Below are 25,472 nucleotides of genomic sequence, written 5' to 3' on the forward strand. Positions count from 1 at the left end.
GTCCAACATAATAGTGATGATAATGACGATGATGATGAACTTTGACCGAATTCTTGTTATGTGCAAAACAGCATAGTGTTTGCATTTCTTGGATTATTTCCTGTATTTTCATAATAGCCTTGGGGTGTAAGGTACCATTTCACAGATAGGGAAATTGAGGCTTCGGCAGGTTTGATAACTTAACCAAGATCACACAGGTAGTAAGTACTGGAACTGAGATTCAAGACAAGGTAGTCTGTATTGCAGGATCCTGTCTGTCTGCCCACATCTAGCGCTTGTCCAGGCCACCCTTTTTCTGGATTCCAGGGAAATGGCAGGTGAGCCAGGTGGCTTGAGAACAGGATGGTTTGTGCAGAAGAAGGCTGACTGGAATGCTCTCTCTGCCAACCTCTAGAGCTGGCTTCCCTAAGTGGCTGAGATTTCAGAGTCTCCCTTGTACAGTAACAGGTGCACATCAATACCTGTTTTGTTTGTTGGCACTCTCAACTTCTGTTACCTGATACTGCCTGAGACGTGTTTCATTAATATGCCTTATTTCTTCTTAGATGCATATTGGTCTCCTTGCTAAGTTCTGAGAGATCCTGTCTAGTACCTGAGGGATCTTGGGAATCTATTTTCACTAGAGGATCATCTCTTAAAGCCTCCAAATTGATATGCCGAGAGCTAATTGTCTAATAGCCAATTTGTGGAATGGCTAATTTGCAGAAAATATTTGTTTCAACTTTTTAAATTGACTGCTACTCATTTTGTCTCTCTAGCAGCACTTTGTTACGGTCAGTTTGTTTTTGCCTCTGCTGCCTGCTGCAGCAACAGCTGCAGACTTCGAGGAGATGACTGAGGGTCACGAGACTAAACATATAGGAATACTCAGTATGAAGAGAAAGAATTCTTATGTTCATTTATGTGAGGTTTTCTTAATATAATCTTTGTTACTAAAGAATACGTGTATAGGAAATCCTCCTATATTCTCGAGTCTGTAGTTTTTGAATATATTCTTCTTGTGACCTGCTGTCTTGGTCTCTGGCTCGGTCTCTCATTCTGACTCTTTCCCTTTCTGTCCCTGCTGCTGCTGTTCCGAACTCCGCCTTTATGTCACTCGAAACAAATGACTTAGGGAATAAGGACCTGTGGACAGTGGCTCCACGTCTCACTCATTTATTCTAATTCCAGCTAGATTCAGCTTCATAGGATGATATTTTCTGGCTTTACACACCAAGTCCAGTACCCTTGCCGTCTTTAAGTCCCAGGGCTCTGCTAGGATTCAGGTGGGAGGAGAAGGGGCTTACTACCAGGGTATAGACAGGCTCTGTGTGTGCAGCAGAAGCAGCAGGTTCTGGGTACAGAGAAGAGTGGCCAAAAGACAAATTGCATTTTGTTCCCAATCAGTTTGAGTCCTAAAAAGGTCATTAAACCAAGGAAATGAACATTCACGTTAATGTGGAGAACTGGACCTTAAATCATGTAAGAATTATCAGCAATATAGACAAAACACCTAAAAGTTCCATTCCGAACGGATTGTTTCACTGGTGATGCTGAACGGATAGTGAGTCAGCCGGAAGGAAGTCATTCACACGGACTCAGTTATTGCCTGCAGATACCAACCAGTTGAGTAACTTATTAAATAAAACTTCCCTCTGCCCCTCGTCTGCTTCCCACCCTACCCCCAACACTTTTTTTCCAGCAGAGATTGTGAGCTTTAGTTTTGGGTGGGGGTGTGTATGTGAGAGAGAGAGATGCCTACGTGCCGCACTGAAGCATAGTTATCCAGACTCCTCAGATGTAAATGCAGATCCAGACTGAGCCAGTCCACGCAATCCTGAGGTCTGAGGATCCTGGAGTGGCTCAGAGCACCCATGCTCAAGCCAGGGATTCTAACACTGGCAGGATTTTCTCTCTCCCCCCTTATTCTTTGTTTCTTCCTAAGCACTGGCTGCCCCTCTCACTGCAGACTGACTCTCTCCACAAGGTGAAAAACTCACTGCGCGTGGCTCCCGAGTGGGGCCTTTTACAGCTTCAGCCACTAGAGACAGACCCTGTTTTAAGTCCTAGTGTCTGAGGATGGGAATCTGGGGCTTCCCAACTCTCCCCGGAGCAGTGGGGTCAGGTGAGAGCTGGCAGCTCTGAGGGGCTGATGGAGCCGATCTGGGGAGAGGGAGTCCTTACAAGAAGGGGGAGGGAGGTGCTGTTCCCCGAAGGAGAGGGTGGTGCCCACAGGTTCCCAGAAGATGAGGTGTCTGCAGCCGGGTGCTTACGCATTCCTAAGGATTTACCACAAATCTGAATGTCTATTTTAAAGCACTTGGCAGACTTAACTGTAATCTTAGATTTTTTTTTCTTCCGGCTTCTTGTCAGCTACAAGCTTTAATTATAATTCTTCGCCAGCCGGCATGTTCTGGCACTTCTTACTCATTTGTCAAGTTGAGTTTAACAGAATTAAGAAGTCCAGTCAAAGACCCCATCTTTGAGACAACAGAAGGCCAAACTGTCAACTCCCCATCATTTTTGTAATCCAAACTCTTTGTTGCCAGAATTATGTTCAGCATCTCTTTCTCTCTCTCTCTCTCTCTCTCTGTGTGTGTGTGTGTGTGTGTGTGTGTGTGTGTGTGTGTGTGTAGTCAGAAACAGTAAGACTGCTCTTCAGTGAATATTTGGAAACATTGCACAGGTCAAAGAGTAAGGTTTTGTTTTTTTTTTTTTTGGTCTCCGCCTGGGTAAGTAACCCTAACCCAAAGGGAAACAAAAGCGGGCATTGGGCATTGACATCCACATTTTGTGTTTGAAGATTCTAATTAGTTTCCAACGGATAACTACCTGTGTAGATTTGGAATCCATTAAAATAAAGTTCTTGGTAGTCTTTTCCATGCTCTGCAGAATACTGTTTCCTGCAGGCTCTCAGTATCTCTCTCCAGCCCTATCTTTTGCCGGAACATAGGATTAAATGAGTAGAATCTGCAGTCCAGCTCGGCCCCCAAATGATGGTCGTTTCCATGGAAACAGTTGAAGGCCTCTCAATTAAAACTGCCCCTGCAGGCTGGGGAGACTAAAAGTATGAAAATGAGTTTGTCTCAGAAGCCAAATTCTCACCCTCCAAATTAAGCCCAGAGAGGACCGTGATCCAGGAATCCACTGACAGTTGGGCTGGTCAGGCAATCAAAGGCAATTTTTTTTTTGCTTTTGGGGAGGGAGTGCTCAGTATTTCAGGCGCAGGTGTGTTGTTGGTTTGCTTGTTTTGCTGAATTCCCCAGATAACTGTCCCTGTTGTCCATGGAGCTCTCTGTGTACAGCCAGGGAGCACAGAAGAGTGTTTGGAAACAATCTGATCTTTGCGCGGACTTCAGTGTGAATCACAAACAAAAAGCCCATTAAAAATGGATGAAATCATAGAATGGTCTTGAAGTTGGAAGAAACCTAAAGGTCACTGAGTCCCAGTTTCCCAACCACTTTGGGAACCCCTCCTGGAGCACTGCTGATAGAGGCTCGGCTGCCGCGAGGGAAGCCCATGTTTCCTTCTCTGAGCCTCCTCTGAGCCCTGCTGGTATTGGAAAGGCCTCCTGAGGATGGAGCTGACGTCTCTTCTGTCACTTAGACCTCTGCTGCCTCTTCTTGGGGCCAAGTAAATTGAGTCTACTTCTCCCATAATTAGGTTGACTTTTTAAAGTTTTAGAATATCATGTACCCCTTCTCCTGGCTGGGTGGGTCCAAAACATTGAGATTTTAAGTATTAACACCTCGAATGTTCAAAGGCGTTCTGACAGGAGAGGTTAATTTCCTCCCAATGCTGGACCCTCACCACGGTCGCTTAGATTTTGTCTGACTCCTCTGGCGATATTTCTTTCCACAGCATCATTTTATATAGGTGGAGAATTGGTAACAGTATTTCTGTGTTTTTCTTTTCCCCCTAGAGTATTCATAATTCAGAGCTTGGAAATCTAAGAAACACAAGGTTCGGTCAAACCATTGGTCTGTGCAGTCTCGTGGAGGGTGTGGTTGCCTATATACTGTCACCCTAGACGTTTGCGAGTACACCCTGCATTCCTAAGTGTTTAATAATCTCTCAACCCTTCATCTGTGACTTTATTTAAACCCTTGCCTTTTTCATAGGGTTTAAGTTGCACCTTTCAAGAGTCCTTCATTCCTCGTATGTGTTCTGTTATTAATATCCTATGATTGTTCTTAAGGTGATCTGCCTCCCGAAGAAGCAAAAATGTTACAGACAAGATAGCCTTGTTCAGTGTTCCTACAGCCTTAAAATGGGTTAACGCATAAAACTCCTAAACTCAGGTGTCAGTTAGTGCCGACTGGGAAGTGCTGGGAAGCGAACACCTAGCTTCCACTTGGTAGAGAAAGATGACCGAAGTAGACATTCTCTTCTGGTTCCAAAAAATCAATAGCGGTGTGACCTTCAGCAAGTCACCAACCTCTCTTTTTCTCAAGTATAAAATCAGATGAGTGCTTTTTATTCTTCCAGGTTGTTGAGAATGCTTTGAAAAAAATTGTTAATGTTTAGACATTATAGCAAACTATACTGTGGTACTCAGAGGGTATTTTGAGAGCTCAAACTTAATAAGAAAATAAAATATTGATGATGCTGGGTATCTAAGACTCACATACATCCACAGCTTTAAAATAACAGTAGCTGGCCTCTGTAAGAATGAATGGTAAATACATACTTTCCATTTTAGAGAAAAAAAAACCTTATAATTTCTAACATAGGTTCTGGGTGATATCTGATATGGTATCGCACTTAAGGGAGAAAAGATTTCAGTAAAGAAGTGGCATTATTTGTGGATAAATGAAATTACTCTGGGTTCTTTTGGCAGGAGAATAAAAGGATTGTAAGCCAGGGAGTAACCTTCGATCTGTAAGTCATTTAAATCCCAGTTCTTGGAAAAAAGGTGGTAAGGAAATACCCCAATAACTCAGTGTGGGGCAGCCATCAGCCCAAACCACCCACGTGGGCTTTGGGGATCTGAGCCTGTTGGGTGTCCCGCGAAGCTCAAGGGAGGACCTGACGTGAGTGTTTCCCTGGAAAACTTTTCGAGGCTGTGGCTGGGACTGGCTGTTGTATTGGCTTTAAAGATTCCAGCTCTACCTCTGTTTCCTGAGAAATGCCAAGGGCTTGAAGCAGGCCCTGGTCTGGTATCTGCCTGCACTGAGGATGTAAGGATGACCCCTGTTGGGGGTTGAGAGGTGTTTTTCTAACACATCTGTTTTTTGCTCAAGACCGCTTATGTTTGGAGGCCCAGAAAGCAAAGGGTAACATCCACGGCTGCTCCATACAGGATCTGATGACAGTTTCTTGGGGTCACTTCTTTGCTTTATATAGTTTTACCAAAAATAGGAACCAATCTAGACCTTGGAAAAAAGGTAGTTTCCCTCCCCTCCCCTTGTCTTTTCTTTTCTTTCTTTATTTTAATTTTATTTATTTTTATTTAAATTTTTCATTTATTTATTTACTTATTTTGCAGTGTCTCTTGAGTATTAATCATACATATGATCAGATTACCTCTGAAGTTTTTCTTAGGGTGGGGCAGGGAAAGACAAGGGTGATCATCTTTTGTTGGAAAACTGACCCTGCCTCCTGGCACCCTGTTGTGTGTTCTTTTCCACGCCCAGGGAGTTCTGTCCAACATCTCTTCCATCACCGATCTCGGCGGCTTTGACCCGGTTTGGCTCTTCCTCGTGGTGGGAGGAGTGATGTTCATTCTGGGATTTGCAGGGTGCATTGGAGCTCTACGGGAAAACACCTTCCTTCTCAAGTTTGTAAGTACCACACTCTGCTCTCAGGTTGAGAGCCAAACTCTTAGCTCACGTCAGGAGGGCACCCTGTCTACAGGCAGGAGTGAGCGGTACCAAAGGCACCAGCAGGAATGCGGCTGGGGTGATTCTCTTCCTTTAGGAGGGCTGTTTAGGTTCCACCCCACCTCCACCCCCACCCCCGTCTCCTTAATAATACAAGTGCCACCCCCACCCCGAGCCGTCCATGGAGGTTCTGACATGGATATCATGCGTTTGCATTCCATCCCTAAAATACCTTTAGGACTAAGGTGGGTCTATATATATATGTATAGCTTTCTTCTTTTGAGTGATGTGTGCCCCTTCTTTTAAGCGCATAGTCAGTAGAAAGCTGTTCAGGTAGTTGGTTTAGAGAAACCAGACATAAGCACAGTGGCTGTGGCATGTCTGTCTCAAGTCTATTAAGCAGTAGGTTTTGGCGAATATAGAGAAACAGTCCCTGCACACCCCCTGTGCTCTCTGCCAGTGCAAAGGCCTCCTTTGTATGACCAGTGTAGTTTTTAGGTCCCTCGCAGAATATTTTGGTGTGATCACTTTTAGCATGAGTATTTTTGGAAGAGGAGTTGTACCAGGGGGTAGATAAGGATTAAGTCGAAGATGAAAAGTAAAAGCCTTTCCTTTGGAGGGAACCTGGCAACATGGCAAGTGCTTATGCGCGTGTGCACGTGTGTGTTTGTGTGCATGTGTGAGAAATCCGTGTGGTAGGTGTAGCCGGTGGTCAGCCGAGTGTGCCTGTCTGTCTGGAGCTTGGTGGGCGTCTGTCTCACAGCCCTCTGTACGACAGCATCCACTCTCTCTCCAAGAACAGAAAAATGATTTGAAAAAAACCCCGCCTTCCTGTGGTGAGATGGTAGGACTTCTAAGAAGAGGATTAGTGTGATATTACCTGCTCCTAGGATGATTCTCAACCCTTGCTGACTCAGCATCACCTGGGGACATTTTCATTTAAAACAAGAGCATCTCCCAGAACTAGTCCCCACAGCCGGGCCGCGCGCGATTCTCTTCCCCGGCGTGTCTGCCGCATCTCCCCTGGCATCTTTTCTTGAAGTGCCCAAAGAAGAGCAGACTCACTGCCCACTCACTGTTCCCCAGGCTCTCTGCTTTTGAATTGAGGTGGCTCTGCCTCAGACAAAGTTCTGGAGGCTGTTTAGCCCAGAAGTTCATATGGCCCATGCTAATGGGAAACCCAAGGGATGCTTGGTCCTGTGTGCCACCATTTGATGAGCAGTTGGTTCTCTGTTCTTTATACGTAGGTGTGACACACACACACACACAGAGCACACACTTACTTCATTCTTCACCTGATCGTGCCCTGCGGAGCTCCCAGGAGAGCTTTGTCTCTGATTGTGACCTGCCAGGCTTCATGGTATGAGACACTTAGGAGTGGTACCTGATAAAGCGGGGAGTTGTTTCATGCTGTGGGGTAGGCATTGCATGAAGTGATAGGATTTTTTCTCTGTCTTTTTTTCTGGATTGAGGAAAGCTAACTTTGAAATTATTGGTACTACTGATAATTGACAACTATTTAGGTGGTGTATAGCTCAGTGATAGAGTGCTTAGCATGCATGAGGTCCTGGATTCAATGCCCAGTACCTCCATTAAAAAAAAAAAAAAAGAACTGTTTGAGATTCTGTTTCTAGTGAACTCATCATGGACAGATAACCAGGAGCTCTTTGGAACCTGAGGGGCTGAGCTGGAGGGTCTAGAACTTGGACGTAAGCCTTGGGGTCCTAGACTTTGCCAGGCACTTATTTCTTCCTTCCACCCCTCCGCTCAGGCCCATCCTCCCAGAGTGGCACTTGGCACGCTGGAGAAACACTGTCAGATACACTGACATCTAGTGTGAAACAGCCTCGCCCAACCCTCATCTCCTACCCCCATCCCTCAGTCACGAAAGACTGAGCTCTTTGGAGGCAGAGCTGTGGTCTTACTTATCCTTGCTTCTGCAAAGCCCAGCTAGGCCAGGGCCTGATCTGTTGTGAGCTATTCAGTAAATATTTGCTGAATGAATAAACGTTTTTTGTCTTTTAATTCTCACAAATAACTGTGCTTTCCTTAGCACCCCTGGCCTATGTATTTTTCTCTCGGTTGGCTGCTTGATGTCTCCGGCTGGATGTGGAAACAGCGGGCGGTTCTAGCCCCACTGCCTCCTCAGCCACTCACTGGGCAGCAGCCTGTAGGAGCTCGGCTGAGCAGGGGGCCCCAGCGTCATCTTTTCTGCCCTTGTCGCCAGAAATTTGCTTGCACTTTATACCCTCTGGTCCTTCACAGCCTCATTTCTCATAATCTGTGTGAGCAAAAAAGTTTGAAAAGGGTGAGAATGTGGGGGTGGGAGGAAGTGGAAAGAACCATGGGTGTGAGTGGGGTGTCGATGTGACTAAGATGGGGCACTTCTTGTGGGTGAAGGGGACATTTCTCCAGACGGACGGCAGCCATACATAACCCATGGCCTTTAGCCTCCGTCCTTCCTTCCTTTCAAATGCTTGTTGTCTCCATCAGCCAGGAGTCTTCCTCTGACTGTGTGTTGATGTTGTTTGAAGTATTTCCGAGCCTGGTGCTTCACAAAGGAAGGCTGGCACGGCTCACATTCCCGAGAAAAGCCCTCAACCCAGTGGTTTCGTTTTGTTTTCATGACGGGAAATTATTTTCATGTCACAGCTACCCGCCCCACCCCCCTCCTCTTTGAGCCCTTCATCTCAGATGAACACATCTGCTCTTGTACCTGTATAGCAGGGGCAAAGGGGAATTAAAACAGTGTCTGAATCCAGGAAAGGAATGTATTGCACACAGAATCAAGGCCACAGTAACAAATAACAGGCGATCTTAAAATATTGGGATAATTTATCTTTCAGCATTACAAAAGCTTATTGGAGGTAGGGGCAGGTCATTGTTCAAGCATCTGACAAGTGCATTAATCAGGAGAAATTCATTAAGCCTCAATGTGGGTCTAATGAGAAATCCCTATTACCCGTGTTTGCTTATGGGCTTTGTTGGTAATTACCAAGTGAAACACCAGAGCCCCTAAAAAGTGATTATGAAATGATTTTTAAAAATCCTTTATTGGAGTGTGATATTGTATCAGTGACTCTTAAGAAATTGATGGTTATCTGCTTTGGACATGTGTAACAGCCCAGTGTGATTACAAACCTTTTTAGAAAGAGCCATGTAACTATCTATGTATGATCAAACTAGTCCTCATAACTGTTCTCTTGTGTGTGTTCTTTTGTCTTAGTTTTCTGTGTTCCTGGGAATTATTTTCTTCCTGGAGCTCACTGCCGGGGTTCTGGCATTTGTTTTCAAAGACTGGATCAAAGACCAGCTGTATTTCTTTATAAACAACAACATCAGAGCGTACAGGGATGACATTGATTTGCAAAACCTCATAGACTTCACCCAGGAATATGTAAGTTTGAATTTGGTCTGTTTTCAAGTTGAAAGCCTTCTCAGAAGGATGACCCCAGTGAACACTCCTCCTGGCTTCTGTGTCTGCCAGCTGGAACCTACCTCTCACTTCTCCACGTGGTTTTTTGTTTGTTTGCTTGTGTGTTTATTTTCTGACTTGCTTTATGACGTAACATGATCTGCACCCTAATTGGAAATGTGTTATTTTCGCTTATCTCCGTTTCTACTAAGAGGAACCAAGAAGAAAACTCTTGAGCAAACATTTAGGTTATCATTAAAGCTGCCCATTCCTGTTGACATTGAAGGATGTTTTGCCATAGGTTTACCATTTGATTTGGTGTTAAGTTTGGATTCTTTCCTATATTCTTTGCCCCTTTTTTGGTTATCCTGTATACTTCATAAAGCTCATAATACTGTACTTACCAATAGAATGTTTATCCACAAAGTTCCTGAAGTTATGCCCCTCCAGGTATTTTTAACAGCACCTTCAGTTAAAACTGAAAAGCGAGACACTTCTAAGCCTGGTGGCTTCTCACAAGTGAAGAATCTGTGGAGCGGCACCACTCCCATTGAGGTTTCTGGACATTGCTGTGTGACGGCCTCTGCTACACGAACGAAGTAGCAGCTGCCCTGTTCTGCTCAAAATGCACAGTGGTATAAACAAGGGGTCAGAAGACACAGAACTAGTGCCAAAATCTGCTTAGCCAAATGACCTCGGGCTAACAGGACCTCGAGCTATTTCCCCAGGAGTTAAATGGAAACCCTAGAAGCTGCTGTTAAACTCATGGGGATGTTATGATGCGCTGATGAGCTGTGCGTAGTTGTATTAGGCTTCAGGTGTCACTGTCCTACAAGCGGTCAGGCCTATATTGCACGTGCTGAAAAGCTGGGTACGGTGAGCAGACCTGGACAGTGACGTCCGTGACATTCGTGTATATGGCAGCACCGGAGGGCTGACAGAAACCCAGCGGACCAGGGGCTGTCTCTTGGTTGGACAGCCTTCCAGAGTGAGCTGAGGTCCTTTGGTGAAGGGAGGAGAGGGCTGCCTTGACATTCACCCTGAGGGAGCTCCCCCCACCTCTGCCCTCACCGGGCACGCAGAAGTGAGCTGAATTGTGTTGGTTTTGCTCGGTGACAGCGTGACTGTCCTGGAGCTTGCTGTCCCTCAGGTGTGAAATTAAGCCCTGTTTCGTCTCCTCAGCAGACTTGACTGTTTTGTTAGGTCATAATGGATGCAGGCTCACCTCTTGCCAAGTGTTATTGCTGACTAGTTGGCGTGGCAAGTCTGATGGAGCTTTGTAGGCAAACTGGAGGTGCACAACCCAAGCCCGAGGAGGACCCAGCGAGTTGGAAGAGCATGCGGATACACGTTCTCTTGAGATGCTGTCTGCTTCCTATGGAAATCTTGTTATTTCATGTGATTTCACTTTTCTGTCATGGACTTTTAATATTTTGAAGTAGCTGTTGGTCCTGAAACTCTTAAAATGGTCAAGGCCTGATGTGTATTAACTCGCAGAAGTCGAGTTGGTCCAGCATGGGGGGTGTCAGGGGCTTATTATGGGACCCCTTTTGAATCAGGCCTCGCTGAAGACCCACTGAACTGAACAGCTTGTTTTATTATGTTTTAATTAGATGATTGAATTTTTTCAGTTGAAAATACACATACATGCTCTTGCTTTAAAAAATTCAGAGTAGAAACATATAATGAAACAGATTTATAATGCAAAAAGTAATAAGGCTCTAAAACTTGGGGTGATGGATATCTTCAGTATCTTTTGATTGCAGTGATGGTTTTACCACGTATAAATATGTCAAAACTTATAAAATGGCACACTTTAAATATGTACAGTTTATTGTATGTCAGTCAGACCTCAATAAAATGGATTTTTTTTAAAAAAAATCATCAAGGTGTAGAGATCAAAATTTAAAAAGCCTCTGGATGTCCCGCCCATAGTCCCAACCTGCCTCTGTCAGACACTACCACTGTTTGGTGTCTTGTTACTCCTTCTAGAATATTCCACGTGTACTCGAGCCGAGCAGGTCTTGTTCAAACTGAGCCCTGCTGTACGGCTCCCGGTCTGCCCACCCTCCCCGGACACCATGGGCCTCGTCAGTGGTTCAAGTCTCATGCAGATACATCCTTCCAGTTCTCCAGCCTTACCTTGGAGGCTTTTACAGGGGCCCCTTAGGTTCAGTTTGGTTTACAGATAGATTCTGAGCCAGAAGAGAAGGCAAGAGCTGGCAGCAGCTGGGTGTGGGTCGTTCTGGCGGGTGTGAGTGTAGGTGCCTGGTCGCCTCGCCGCCGGGGTGTTCTAACTCTCTCCTGTTTGCTCTAGTGGCAGTGCTGTGGGGCTTTTGGAGCTGATGATTGGAACCTAAATATTTACTTCAATTGCACAGATTCCAATGCAAGTCGAGAGCGATGCGGCGTGCCCTTCTCCTGCTGTACTAAAGACCCCGCCGTAAGTCCCTGCCCGCGCGCCTGCCCAGAGCGCGTGGGCCAGAGCAGAGCAGGCTGTGGAAACCTCTCCTTAGTCCTGACGGTAGCTCCTGCTGGAGGGGCGGGTGTGGGCCAGCGCCCAGACCTTCTGGAGGAGTCCTAATCACCAACGGTGACTTAGCCGTGCGGGCGCTGCTTCCGGTTCTAAGCCTTTTGTGTGTTGGCACACTTAAGTTGGGAGCACTCCGACTGGCAGGTACCGCCACTGTCTTCCCTTTTCAGGTGAAACCAAGGCCCGTGGAGTTTAAGTAACTCTCCCCAGCTCCCACTGCTTGTGAGTGATGGAGCTGAGCTTTGGACCCAGGCAGCTGCCGGCACTGCCTGTTACTCCTTCTTTGTGAGAAGGACGGGCTCGTATGAGCGCGCTCTGTGGTGTCTGGGGTTAGTCACGCTTTTCTTCCTGCCTTCATGCTCGGGGAGGGTTAGGAGCAGGAGAAGAGCGTGAGACCAGCTAGGGCTGGACTCCTGGTAGGAAGACTGCAGGTGTCTACTCGGTCGTGATACCTACAGGAATGGCAGTTTGTATTTTATTTCATACATATACATACATTTGTGTGTGTATATATGTGCGTGTATGCGTGTGTATATATGTATATATAAAGCCTGTTCGTAGGCCACTATTTTTGCCCCAGGTTTGATTGTATTTTGAGTCAAATCATGTGCCTGGCATACAGAATGGCTTAAAATGCAGCTCTCCTGCTGTGAATTTAAAAGCCAGAATTGAGTGTTAGAACAATCCATGTGGTAGAAAAGGCATCCTTGCACTTGGCCCTTCGGCACCCTCCAGCCTCTCTGGCCAGTCAGTCCCCAGCAGCCCTCCCCAGACCAGCCCTTCCCGAGGAAGAGCAGAGCCCAGTGGGCACTGAGGAGTCCAGTGGCCTGTTTCCCCTGAAAGGGTGGGGGTGCGGGGCCCTTTACAAGTGGCCATGGTTACTCTGTAAGAATAATGAATCACAATGCTGGGCCCCTGAAACTAATATAATATTGTAAATTAACTATATGTCAATTTTTAAAAGTGAAAAAAAAGGAGGGGAGACCATGCTCTCAGTTGGAAAAGCCGAACTTGCTGCAGGCCACCCCTCAGGGGTCAGCCCGGGCTGTTACTCCTGGTCTGAGGGAGACTGAGAATCAGAGGACCACGCAGCCCTGCTGAGACCTCCCCGGGAAAGCCAGCCTTTCCCACTGGCTCAAGTCTCCCTTTCCTCTGAGGGGACTGAAGGCAAGAGAGTGCCCGGCACAGAGCCCAGGCAGCAAGTACAAGCTGGGCTCTCTCAGTCTCTAGCCCCTGCCCTGAGTGAACGTTCCATTGGAAGAATTCTGAAGATTCTCAGAAAGCATTATGCTCCCCTTTCAAGTACAGATCCTCTGGGTAGAGATACCTTATTCCATAAGTGCTAAGCTAATAAAATCTACCCTGTACCCTGCAGAGGGGAAACAGACAAACCTAAAACAGCGGAACCCATGTTTCTGATCAGGCCTGTGAGATGTCAGGGCATCTGTCCACCTGTGATGTGGTCAGGGTATTGCTTTAATTATTAAAGTAATACATTCTTGTTGAAAAACCACTTAAATAATGCACAAGTATATAGATTCAAAAGTAGAAGGCCCCCCCCAAAAGAGCATAAATGAGGACAGTCATTATAAAAAAACAAAAACCCTTTAACGATGGTTTTTGTTTGTCTCCAGTTCCCTCAATCCATAAGCTCCTTGAGGCTGTCAGCTTTGAATCTGGAGCCTTCTGCATAATGGAATTGCTAGACTTTCCGATGTTTCCTGAGTTTCAGTTTTCCTCATTTGGAAAAGGACTGTTTAATACTTTCTGAGACTCGTCATAATAATTACATGGGATTATATATAAAAGCATTTAATGAGGTGTCCGGGACACGTGCGTGCCCAAATATACATTCTATTACCAACATTTGACGGGGATCTTCTGCTAATTCCTAGGTGGGCTTCCTGTCGAGCAGGACTGGATTTCACTTTTCTGTTTCCTTTCTCCCCCAGGAAGATGTCATCAACACTCAGTGTGGCTATGATGCCAGGCAAAAACCAGTAAGTGGAATCTCCTCTTGTCGCTTAGCGCATTGGAGGAGCTTTTGAACTTGCTTGGTGACGCTGTGCTCTCCTCTTCCCTTGTGAAGGAAGTCGATCAGCAGATTGTGATCTATACGAAAGGCTGTGTGCCCCAGTTTGAGAAATGGTTGCAGGACAACTTGACCATCGTGGCTGGTATTTTCATAGGCATTGCGTTGCTACAGGTAAGTCCAAGCTCCGCGGTGGGTGTCACAGGGAAATGACATCCCAGGAGAGCCCTCACCAGGGCAGGAGCTTTGCTCATTCACCTTCACATCACAGTTTTTAGGACCCATTGGAGAGTTGGGGAAAAGACCTCAGCTGGATTTGGTTTGGATTTTATTGAAGCTCTGATTTTCAATGCTACTATCCTCAAATACTTTAGGAAACCTGCTTTCCTTTTCAAGTTGGAGAGATTGGCTGAGTCAGACAGGAATGGTCAGATGTAGAGCCTTGTCCAGTGGCAAGGCAAAAGCTTTTTGGAGCTTCACAGACGTGCTATGCCCCACCCCCCTCTCTGTGGCCCATCTTTCGAAAGTGCTAGTGAGGGAAGGGAGCCTCCACTCTTCCTCCTAGGTAGTCCTGACAGCTGGGCTTTTCATCTTGTGGAGATGTGATGCTTTTAACTTAGAGGGTTGCAAATGGGGCACAATGGTTGAAAGAAATTAAAGAAGACCATCCGTATTCATGGATTGGAAGACTTAATGTTTTTAAGGTGGCAGTACACTTCAAATTGATCTACAGATTCAGTGCAATCCCTGTCAAAATTCCAACTGCCTTTTTGGGCAGAAATGGACAAACTGATCCTAAAATTCATATGGAAATTCAAGGGACCCCAAATAGTCACACAAAATTGAAAAAGCAAAAAGTTGGAGAAATCTCACTTCCGGGAGCAACACTTACTACAGAGCTGCAGCAATCAAGATAGTGTGTACTGGTGTAAGGTTGGACGTAAAGATTAGTGGAATAGAATGGAAGGTTCAGAAAAAACCTCCACATCTATATCAGTTGATCTATTTATTTGACAAGGGAACTAAGACCATTCAATGGGGAAAGAGTGGTCTTCCCAACCAATGGTGCTGGACCAACTGGATATCTATGTGTGAAAGATTGTATTTGGACCCCTAATTCACACCACATAAAAGAGATTAACTCAACGTCAATCAAAGACCTAAATGTAAACGGTAAAGCTGTTAAAGTTTTAGAAGAAACTATAGGTGTAAATCATTGTGACATTTAATTAGGCAGTGTTTTCTTAGATATGATAGCAAAAGCACAAGTAACCAAAGAAAGGATGGATCAATTGGGCTTCATCAAAATTAAAAACGTCTGTGCTGAAAATGACACTGTCAAAAAAGTGAGAAAGACAGCCCGCTAGATGGGAAAAAATATTTGCAAATCATTCCATCTGATAAGGATCTTGTGTATAGAATGTACGAAGAACAACTCAACAATTAGAAAAAGACAAACTCTGTTTAAAGGCGGGCAAAGGATTTGAATAGACATTTCGCCAAAGAAGATACACATTAGCTATTTGTAATGACATCTTTCATTGTTGGGTAAATTCAAATGGAAACCACAGCGAGACACCACTTCACACCTACTAGGATGCCTGTAATAAAAAAGATGATAACAAGAGCTGGTTAGGATGTGGAGAAATTGGAACCCTCATATGTTGCTAAGGGGAATGAAAATGATGCAGCCTCTTTGGAAAACACTTGGCAGTGCTGAGAAAATGAAACAGTTACCATATGAGCCCGCAGTTCTACTCCTAGAGTACTGAAAATATGTCCACCTGAAAACTTGTACCCAGATGTTCATAGCAGCACTATTCACAGTAGCCCCAAAGTAGAAACCATCCAGATGTCCATCATGTGATGAGTGGATAAACAAAATGTGGTTTAGACATATAATGGGATATCATTCAGCCATCAAAATAGTTGAACTGCTGTTACGTGCTGCATCCTGGATGAACCTTGAAAACATTTTGCTCCGTGAAAGCAGACTGACACAAAAGGCCATGTATTACATGACTCTGTTCATATGAAATGGCCAGACTAGGCAGATCCATAGAGATAAGAGAGTAGATTCGTGCTTGCCAAGGCTGTAGGGGTCGGGGCACTGAGGATGACTCCTCTTGGGTACAGAGTTTCTTTTCGGAGGGATGAAAACGTTCTGGAATTAGTGGTGCTAGTTGCACATCCTTGTGAATACACTGAAGATCACTAAATTGTACACTTTAAAAGGATGAATTTTATAGGCTGTGAATTGTATCTCAATTTTAAAAATCAGTTTAAAAAAATTTAAAATAGATGCACAAGTTTATACTGTATAGCACAGGGAACTATATTCAATATCTTGTAGTAAGCCTATGGTGAAAAAGAATATGAAAACGAATATATGTATGTGCCTATGTGACTGAAGCACTGTGCTGTACACCAGAAATTGTTACAACATTGTAAACTGACTATACTTCAATTAAAAAAAAATCAAAGATTTTTTAAAAAACGGGATTCGGTAGCCAAGGAAGAGCCCAGAGTTCCTCTGTTTGACTCTCTTTTCCTTCCCCTCTCAGATTTTTGGGATCTGCCTGGCCCAGAATCTGGTGAGTGACATTGAAGCTGTCAGGGCCAGCTGGTAGAGCGCCCACCACAGCTGCATCAAGACACTGGACAGACCCAGCCTTCCTGCCCCACCGTGTGCCGAGCTGATAGCCATGCGGCACGGACCCTAATCACAGAGGCACCCTGCAATCCCACCTGATGGAGCTGCCAAGAACTCGTTCTTTGGGGGGTAAAACTGGGAAATGCTGCTCACTGACAGAATTAAAAAAACAAAAACCAGTATGAAAGTCGTTGCACCGTGAATCTCTACTGTGGCCGTGAATTTCTGGATGTTTGGATACTGACCAAAAGAGAAAAAGGGAGGGTGGGGGACCCAGATGTACTGAATTTGTGGAAAAGTCTCGTTCTCTGCTTCGGTGACTGGAGGGCCGGGGGAGGCAGCCTTGCTGGTGTTCGTCATGCCTTGAAAGCACGGCCTTCTGTTCTGTGGCTGGAGGAGGTGCGCCTTTCCTAAGAGGGCTGTGGGGTTTGGGCATCCCGTCACTGTACATTTCAAGGAACTATTACAGCGGTCACCCCGAGAAGAAAGCAGCTTGCCTTTGGGTTCAGATTTTTGTGACCACGTTCAACAAGTTAACTTGGGCGGGCACATCTGGTCTCTCCTGGAGTGTCTCCGTGTAAGAGAAGTTGTGTGTTCTTTGTGCACTGGGCATGGGCTTTGGAACACTTCATGATGCTGAGTTTTAGTGGGACAGATCTTTTTTCTAAGTAGGCCTGAGTTTTATTTATCAGTGCAATCCGAGGAGAAAATGAGGTTAACGAAGAGGTATTGAATACCACAGCCCACCAAATTAGTCGTTGGACTCTGGAATTCTCTGGGGTTTTGTTTTGTTGTGGATGTTTTCCTTCCTTCCTTCCTTTCTCTTTTTTTTTTTGTCTTCCAAAAGTGAAAGCTATGATACAGTTTCTCTTGAATTTTAAAGTCTTCTCTTACTTGGCTCGAATATTAATTTTTTTCTATAATCTCTCTGCATGACCCGCGAATCTGAATCCACCAGCTCTTTGTCCTGTCATCTTTCCCACAAACCTTTATAAACGTTACCTGGTCAGCGTTTATTTCGGAGGTTCACAGTCTGGAGAGGTGTGGTGTGTCCTCCCAGTCTGGGAAGGGACCAGCTGCGCCATCGCTGATGCTTGCACGGACTCCACCGGGAAGTCTGTTGCTGGGTCTGGGGATTGATCATTGTGGCCTCTTCTGCAGCCTCCCCCTCTTTCTCTTTAAATGGAATTAAACCAAGTTCTGAAATGGTGTTGATACAATCACAGGGCTTCTGATGCTTTTTTTCCCCCCTTCTGGTTTTAGTTTGTTTTTATTAAAAAAACAAAAAAAACAAAAAGGAGTGCATGGCCAGAGGTCTTTCTGTTCTCTTAGTGCAGACTCACCATCAGCCTGGTAACAAAGCACAAATACTTCAGAGGGGAGAGTAGGAGGGGGGCAAAGTGTTCTGTGACACAAGGTGGGAAAGTGCACCTCCAGGCACTGCCCCCACCCCGCCACCCACTCCAGATGGGAGGGACGAGTTTTGCCCCCAGATTTTTCCTACTAACAGGTGTCTACCAGGATGTCGCTCTCCTGGGGAGCAGATATTAGTCCGTGGAACACCGGGAAATCCACAGGCGTATTTGAGGGTGATGACACATTTGCAGCACATAACTGGGCAGCCAGCCTGCGTAGTTTGTGGAAACTTAGCAAGGTTTTCCATTTCAGCCCCACGTTGCATCGCCATGGCTGATGAATGTGTCAGTCTGCTCAGAGAAAGGACAAAAGTTCTCTGCAATTCTAGTCTCCAGAGGGAGGGCGTGTGTCTGACTGCATGTTTGTGTTTTCGTGTCTGTAGGCTTAGAGATGTGGAGTCCATCTGCTGGCTGTAAGATTTTACTTCCCCTCTGCCCCCACCACTGTGGTCATTCTGCACTGTCATTCCAGTGTGGAGGAGACTTGAGCTCTCCAGTTGGCCTTCTTGTCCTGTTGGTTACCTCATTCTCCAGTGAACTCCACCTGACCAGTTGATGCAGAATCGGGCGAGATTCCTACCCTTTGGCACATCCAGTGAAAGGCCAAACAGCAAGTCCAAGTGAGTTCTAAATTTTAATTAATCACCCTTTATTTTTCACACTTGAGAGTGGTTGTAATAAAGGCTGTCATTAATAAACTTGGTTCTACCCTACATGGAGTTATGTCTTGGCTTCATTACTTCTCTTTCGAAATTGTACAGTTCTCTAATTTCAGTGGTACTCAAACCCCAGCATGCACTGGAATCACCTGGAAAGCTTGTTAAAACACACAGGACTGGGTTTGCCGCATCCCTGGCATTTCTGATCTAGGTCTAGAGCGGAGCTTGAGAAGGGCGATTTCTGACAGGTTCGCAGGCGGTGCTGTTGTTGCTTGTCTGGGAGGAACTTGGACAGGCCCTGCTATGGCCCGGTTTTCTGACAGGGGAGAAGGAGAGGAGGGATGTTTTGTGGCTGGGGAGAGAAAGATCCCTTTGTGCTGCTGGACACAGACTGATGAGAGATGGGCAGAGCAGGGGACGTAGGAAATCTCCGTCCCTGAAATCATTGTCTGCTGGTCATAGTCACCTGGGGACCGTGGAGAATACAGATCAGGCCTTGTCCCTAGCAATTCTAGAGTGGAAGAGCCAGATCCTGTATTTTTAAGAAACGCCCATGAAAATTTAATGCACGGTGAGATTTAGGACCCATGGTCCCAGGTAAATCTTAATAGCAATCACAGGTATTTTCTGAGAAAATAATTTCTAGCGGTCCCTTAGAGCAGGAATCTTAAAACCCCCTCTCCTGAGTTTTTAAGATTAAAATACCAACGTAAATGTCCTTTCGTTGTGGATTTTCAATGCAGAAGGCTTCTGTCTTTCAAGCTATTAAAGACTATTTTTCAAAGATCAAATGGAAGCACAGGTTTAAGGTTCACATAGTGTCAGGGTCTGAGAATACTGTGTCCCAATACTTGTTGGAGAAACAGTTTGCCTCACTTCCCTGGATATTTAAAACGAAGATAAGGAAATTTATCAGGGGTAACTGGAGATAACCAATCCCTATTTCTAGAGTTTTCTTAGCTGTGCTGTAGAGATTATCCATGCACAGGAGGTAATTGAGGATCACCCTCCTTGTTCAGAGCAAACTCTGGACCAACAGAGGAGAAAAATCACAGCTCGGAAGTCAAAAGATGCTTTGTCTGCAAAACTCGAACTTACAGGAAGTTTCTTCCATGTTTGGAAGGTAGACTTTGGAGGGGGATTATTTAATTTCTCTTTATCTCCATTGTTTGACCGGTTCCCAAAAACATCCTTTGCTTCCATGGTGTAAAAAAGGTTTAAAAAACTAACAATTTTTAAAAATGAATGTAGGAATTCAAAAGTAGAATTTCACAGCACGAAGCACTTGAAGAAGAAGTGCCTTTCCTTGTTCCTCCTCCTCTTTCTTCTCCCAGAGAATTAACCTCGACTTCCCTTTCAGTTCCCGGTCATCCTTCTCTGAAGGAGGTTCTGCAAAGTGTCTGTGGCTTTTTCTTATTATGCAGGATGTTCCTCCACGTGCTGTGTGTGCGTGTATGCGCGCACTCGCCCCGCACTTCCATGGGGCTCCTCTCGGTGTCCGTTTCTGGGGGTTGGACTGGAGCCCTGGGAAGCCGGTGGGCCAAACACTGAGGAGCCAGTGACCTGGCAGGCCCTCCGCAGCTCTTTGTCATTTATTCCATGGAGCCCTCCTTCTCTAGGGAAATCCTGCTGAGACCTCCAAGGAAGAACTGGGAAGAGCCTCTCCATAGACACTGGCCAGCGGGGGTGGGTGGCCAGCACCCTGCAGTGAGGGCCGGGGGGGGGGGGGGGGGGGGCTGCTTCTAATCACTGCCTTCTCAGGAGTGGGAGGCCTGGTCCTTGAACTAGAGGGAGAATGCAGCGCTTGCCTGGAAATACTCCAGCTCTGGCCTTGTCACAGTGACAGGGTAAAATCTCTACACCACCACAGGCAGATGTATCTGGGCGGGGTCGGCGAGGGGGAGGGAAGCCAAACTCTAAATGGGGACCCAAGCCATTTCTTTTTTGGAAGAGTTTGCGATTAAAGTAGAGTTTATACGATTATAGTTTCTAAGACTTATTTGAAGAATCAAATACAGCTTTCCTCGGGGTGCGCGTGCTGAGTAGTTCTCCTGGGACCTGGGCACCAGTTAGAGGGTGCGTGCCTGAGTGAGTCTAGCCTGGTGTCTTTTAACCCAAACCAAACCTGCGCCGACCAGTGCGCCTTATTCCTCCACTTCTAGGAACTCCCATCAGAAGACAAGGCCAAGGAAGAGCAGGTTAGTTCCTGGGCTTTCCACTGTGTAAATTTACTCCGAAAAGAAAATGGTCGCGTGCAAGCAGGGTAGTGCTTCCCATGCTGTTGCTCATCATGGAATGTGTAGTTGCATTTCTTGTGGGAGAGAACCAGCTCCAAAGCGGGAGCTTGTCATCCTGTGTCAGCTTTTGCGGAACAACTGGTCTGAAAGGAACGTTTTAGTGGCCTGCCCTCTAGTGGCGATCGTGTAGGGGTGGAATCACTGTCTGTTCGGAGGTCCTTGCACTTTGGAGAAACTTAAGGGTGTACAGCTGTATGTTGCTTGCTTGGGGTGGGTAGGTGTTTTATCCCTTTGACTCTCCTGAAAATGACAGAGCTTGTTTTGGAAAGCTAGGGAGCCAGCGTTAAGCTCCCGTCAGCATCTCCGTCTGATCTGGCTGCTGGGAACTGCAGCGTGTGTGCGGGTTAAAGCTGGGCGCTGCCCTCCTGCCCGGGCTCAGACACGGTTTATAGAAGGGGAGGTGACGGTCTGAAACCGCTAATCTGCCGCCCCGCAGAAGGCACTGCCTCTGTCAAAATGCCCAGCGAGGTGGGAGGTGCGCTGAGCTTTTGCGCTTTCCCTTCAAGGGCACCCCACGCTCCAGGGGAGCTCCGGAGGCTTGTGTGACCCAAGGCCCTGATTTACATCTCAGTTCCTCTTCAAAAGAAGCAACTCTCCTGACATGATTAGACATTTCTTGTATTTCCTCTAAAAGCACCCATGTGGATCGCCCTGTGGAGTCTGCTTTTGAGCTGAGAATTCGCAACCTTGATTTTAAAGACTGTGAAGACTGGTAGTGTTCCCGACTGTAACTTGTGTTTCAGGAGTTGATTATAGGTTGAACTGCGTCTTCCAGAAATTCATGTGAAGTCCTAACCTCCAGGACCTCAGAATACAACCTTATGTGGAAGAGGGGTCTTTGCAGATGTAATTAAGCTGAGGTCATACTAGGTGGGTTCCTACTCCAGTAGGCCAGTGTTCTTATAAAAAGGGGACATTTGGACACAGACACACCCGCAGGGAGGATGCTGTGTGAAGTGAAGGCAGAGATCGGGTGATGCATCTGTGAGACAACTGCCCACACGTCATGGAAGATAGGAGGGAGGCACCGAACCGATTCTCCCCGGAGCCTCTGGAAGGAACCAACCTTGCCAACACCTTGATTTCAGACTTCTAGCCCCAGAATAGTGAGGCCATACACTTCTGTGGTTTTGGCCACCCACTTTGTGGCATTTTGTTACAGTAGCCCAAGGATGCTATTGGAGGTTGTGCGTCTACTGCTGGTTTTCAGGCTGGAAAGTGTAGGACCACGTGCTAATTTCAGCTGGTCAAGTGATTAGTGTGTATTTGAACATGTGCACCCGAACATGGGACAGGCTTGCTCTCTGTATCTGCTTTACTTTCTTTGAAAACAGCTTTGATATATTTTGTGGGTATTTTAAACATAAGGAATGCCTTATTACATTATGATTAAAAATGGTCATGCAGCAGTCTGTATTTCTTTGACATAAACTATCTTAAATGCAACTTGTTAGAGTGATTAAAGTCTTATAAATAAAATAGCTCTATTTCTACAATTGTGCTTTCTTTAGTCTTGTTACTTTGTGACTGAATCAGGCCATGGTTCACCAACCCCGGCAGCAAGCTGGCTCCTGTGAATGCATCTTCCATCCCTTGAAATCACAGGTCACAATTACTGAAAGTTTACTGTGTTCCAGGCACTGTGCTATAAGCACTCTGCGTACATTTTTGAGGAAATGTAAACTGAAGGAGAGAAAATGTAGACTTCACCAAGAGCTTACCTGCCGTCATGCAAGGCGTTGCCAGCGAGATGGGAAGAACTTGGGGTCAAGGAAGAAAACGAGGAGGAAGAAGAGAGGCCTGGCCTGGGGCCCCAAGGGAGAGTGGAGAAAGACACTCGGGGCAGGAGTGAGGAGGTGAGTGGCACTGGGGAGATGGGAGGCCCCAGGACTTCCAGACTGGAGGAGTGGGGAGAAGGGCAGATAAGCCATGAGACTGTCAGGTACGGAGAGTCCTGGAGCTGTGGCCAGGCTCTGGTCCAAGCCAGCTGTCAGAAACCTACTTGATGACTGGGGTTGGTAATGGAGGTGATGAGTATGAATGAAGAGGTGACTGATGTAAAATATAATTTGGGGTAAAGCTGGACGGTGTCTGCAGGTATTAAACCCCTGCCATCTGATGGGGATTGTTTAAAAAAAAAATCATTCCAGGAAGTTTGCCAGAATTGTCTATTAAAAGGTTTTGTGGGAAGGCAAATAAAGTAACAGTTGCAACCCGCCTCCTTTCCCCATGCCCTCTCAAGAAGTCACCATAACTTTACAAACCTGCAAATCAGACGGCCTTAGAGCTCTGCAGGGCTACAGGAAATGTCACATTTGATCCTTGTTCTGGAACCCACCTGTTTCCTGCATCCAGTTCCACTGTCTGGAATTTCTGTGACCTGGGAGCTGGCAGGGAGATCACTGTGTTGCAGTGGGGGACACTGTATTCAAGCAGGTGGCGGTTGGAGGTGACCAGGTCCTTGCATTTGTAGCGGGCAGTTCCCCAGTCTAACCAGTCCAGCACTGGTAGTTCTCAGCTCTGGATGCCCATTAGAACCACCCGGGAGCATTCAGCAAACAGAGACGCAAACCACTGTGCGGCCATACCCCGCTTCAGTTCTGAAATCTCCCAGGTAATTCTAATGTGCCACAAACCAGGGTTTCTCAAACTTTAATGCACATGAGTCACCAGGTCTTAATTCACCTGGGTCACAATTCATCTTCAATCATCTGGGTCTGATTCAGCAGGTCCTGAGTGGGGCTGAGAGTCTGAGGCTCCAGCAGGCTCCCAGGTGACACTGATGTCATCTGCAGACCACACTTTGAGAGGCAAGGACAGTGAACAAGTAGGCCTGATTTAAAGCTGTGCGAAATGAATACCTCATTGACATTTCTGGGTCATACCTCTCCTAAAACTACTATGCTGAAATTTTCAGGTCTGGGTAGGAGAATACAGGGTGACTATGAATAAGCAATATGTATATGTTTGTTAAATGCATTTTATTCTGATTACGAAAGAAAATGTGCTTAATGCAGAAAACACAGGAAAACAGAAAAAGAAATATCTGTATTTTCACCATCAAGAGGTCTATGCTGGTATACACCGTCTCGAGGTATGTTAGTGTGTGTGTTTCCATTACTTTCTTGTTTTAAAGTCTGTAATATTGTTTATACTGTTCTGTAGCCTGCATTTTTTTTTAAACAGCACATTTTCGATGTCAGTGAGTATTTTATACAATAAGAATTTTTAGTCACATGGTATTTTATCGTGTAGATCAGGGGTCCTCGAAATATGGTCAAGGGAATTTTGGGGCTTCTTCAGACTTTCTCAGTCCACAGGCTCAGAATTAATTTCATAACATGGTAAGACATTATTTCTTTTTTGTTACTCTTTCTGAGTGTGCAATGGCGCTTTTCAGAGACTACGTGATGATGCGATGTCATCACTCTAATGGAACATGTGTTTGTGTATTTCTGTGTATAAACATTTCTCCCTTTAAATTTCTAATATGGTAAATACTCATAGAAATACATAGAAATACACAAAATCTCTTTCAGGGCTTTGACCATTTTTAAAAGTGTAAAGGAGTCCTGAGACCAAAAAGTCTAAGAACTTCTGGTGTAGACAAGCTGTAATTTAATCAACCAACCCATCACTATTAGAAATTTAGGCTCTTCCCAATTAAAGAACATTGCAGTGACCTTTCTTACACATTTCTGAGACTTTGCACATAGATAGAACCCTACTCATGGAACGACTAGATCAGAGGATTAAAAACATCTAATTTGTGCCACCAAGTGAATACCTTACCAGTAACATTTAAATTTTAAAGTGAAAATTGTTCAAGTCAAGATTTGCTCCCAAATCAGAAGAGGGAAAATTCATGTGTTTTATCTGCTCCAGATTTGGATTTTTTTTTTAACCTAACAAAATAGAATGCCAGTTACCCTACAAACCACAGTCTGCTGTGATGGGGGAATTAAATTACCATGGAGGGTTTGGGGTGCAGAGCTGTGCTCCCCCATCACTCGCGGAGTGTGTGAGAGCGTGAATGAGAACGTGGCTCTCTGGGGTACTCAGGCTATTTTAGGAGTGATCATCTCAAGACTCTGGCTTCACATTCTAATTTAATTTCTACTGATGCTTTCATGAGTCTGCTTCCTGGAACAATTGGTAACGAGGATTCTCAGCACACGTGTTTTGAACCTCATGTCTATCAAACATTCTACTAAATTCTAGAGCCAGAGAGGAAAGAGTGGGAGGTACTAAAACAAGCACAGAGAGTAAGACAGGGCTCACTCTCCACCACAGTGCAGAGCAAAGCCTGGAGGAGGTGTTGATTCCTTCACTGGCTGTTGTGGGAAGAACTAGAGTCAAACTGGACAGTGGAACTTACACCTTAATGACTCAGTCTCTAGGAAGACCTTGGGAGTCTGGTCATTCACTAAGTCAGAAGGACATTGTACAATCGATACTCAGTGAAAGCTCTTCGGGTTGCTTTCATAAGGGAAACCCCTATGCGGGAAAGTGAGAGAGTCGAGCCTGTGTGTGTGCTGGTTGGACCCGAGCGCCACTCCGAGCCCAGCCGGTAGTGACGGTGTGGGTGTGGCCTCAGACACTGGCTTTCTCTCTGCCGGCCTCAGTGCCTCCCTCGCAAGCTGGAGATCATACCTACACCACGGCG

At 45.7% G+C, this 25,472-nt stretch overlaps 1 protein-coding gene and 1 long non-coding RNA gene across 2 annotated transcripts in view; one reads left to right on the plus strand and one right to left on the minus strand.

Annotated features, from left to right (window-relative positions):
- The window catches only part of TSPAN5 (tetraspanin 5), a 152,157-nt gene extending 133,594 nt beyond the window's left edge, over positions 1-18,563 (plus strand). Inside the window, exons 3-8 of the mRNA XM_006208940.4 lie at positions 5,617-5,763; positions 9,029-9,199; positions 11,535-11,660; positions 13,703-13,750; positions 13,840-13,956; positions 16,347-18,563. Coding sequence (XP_006209002.1) covers positions 5,617-5,763; positions 9,029-9,199; positions 11,535-11,660; positions 13,703-13,750; positions 13,840-13,956; positions 16,347-16,412 — 675 coding nt within the window. The 3' untranslated portion in view covers positions 16,413-18,563. The remainder of the gene's footprint in view (positions 1-5,616; positions 5,764-9,028; positions 9,200-11,534; positions 11,661-13,702; positions 13,751-13,839; positions 13,957-16,346) is intronic.
- Positions 7,807-10,379, minus strand: LOC140686379 (uncharacterized). Its single transcript, XR_012060122.1, has 2 exons — positions 9,622-10,379; positions 7,807-8,083 (listed from the first exon to the last, which is right to left on the minus strand). It is a non-coding gene; the product is annotated as an uncharacterized lncRNA (long non-coding RNA).
- Positions 18,564-25,472: the final 6,909 nt, after the last annotated feature.

The sequence above is a fragment of the Vicugna pacos genome, chromosome 2, assembly GCF_048564905.1.
Source record: "Vicugna pacos chromosome 2, VicPac4, whole genome shotgun sequence".
Lineage (NCBI taxonomy): Eukaryota > Metazoa > Chordata > Mammalia > Artiodactyla > Camelidae > Vicugna > Vicugna pacos.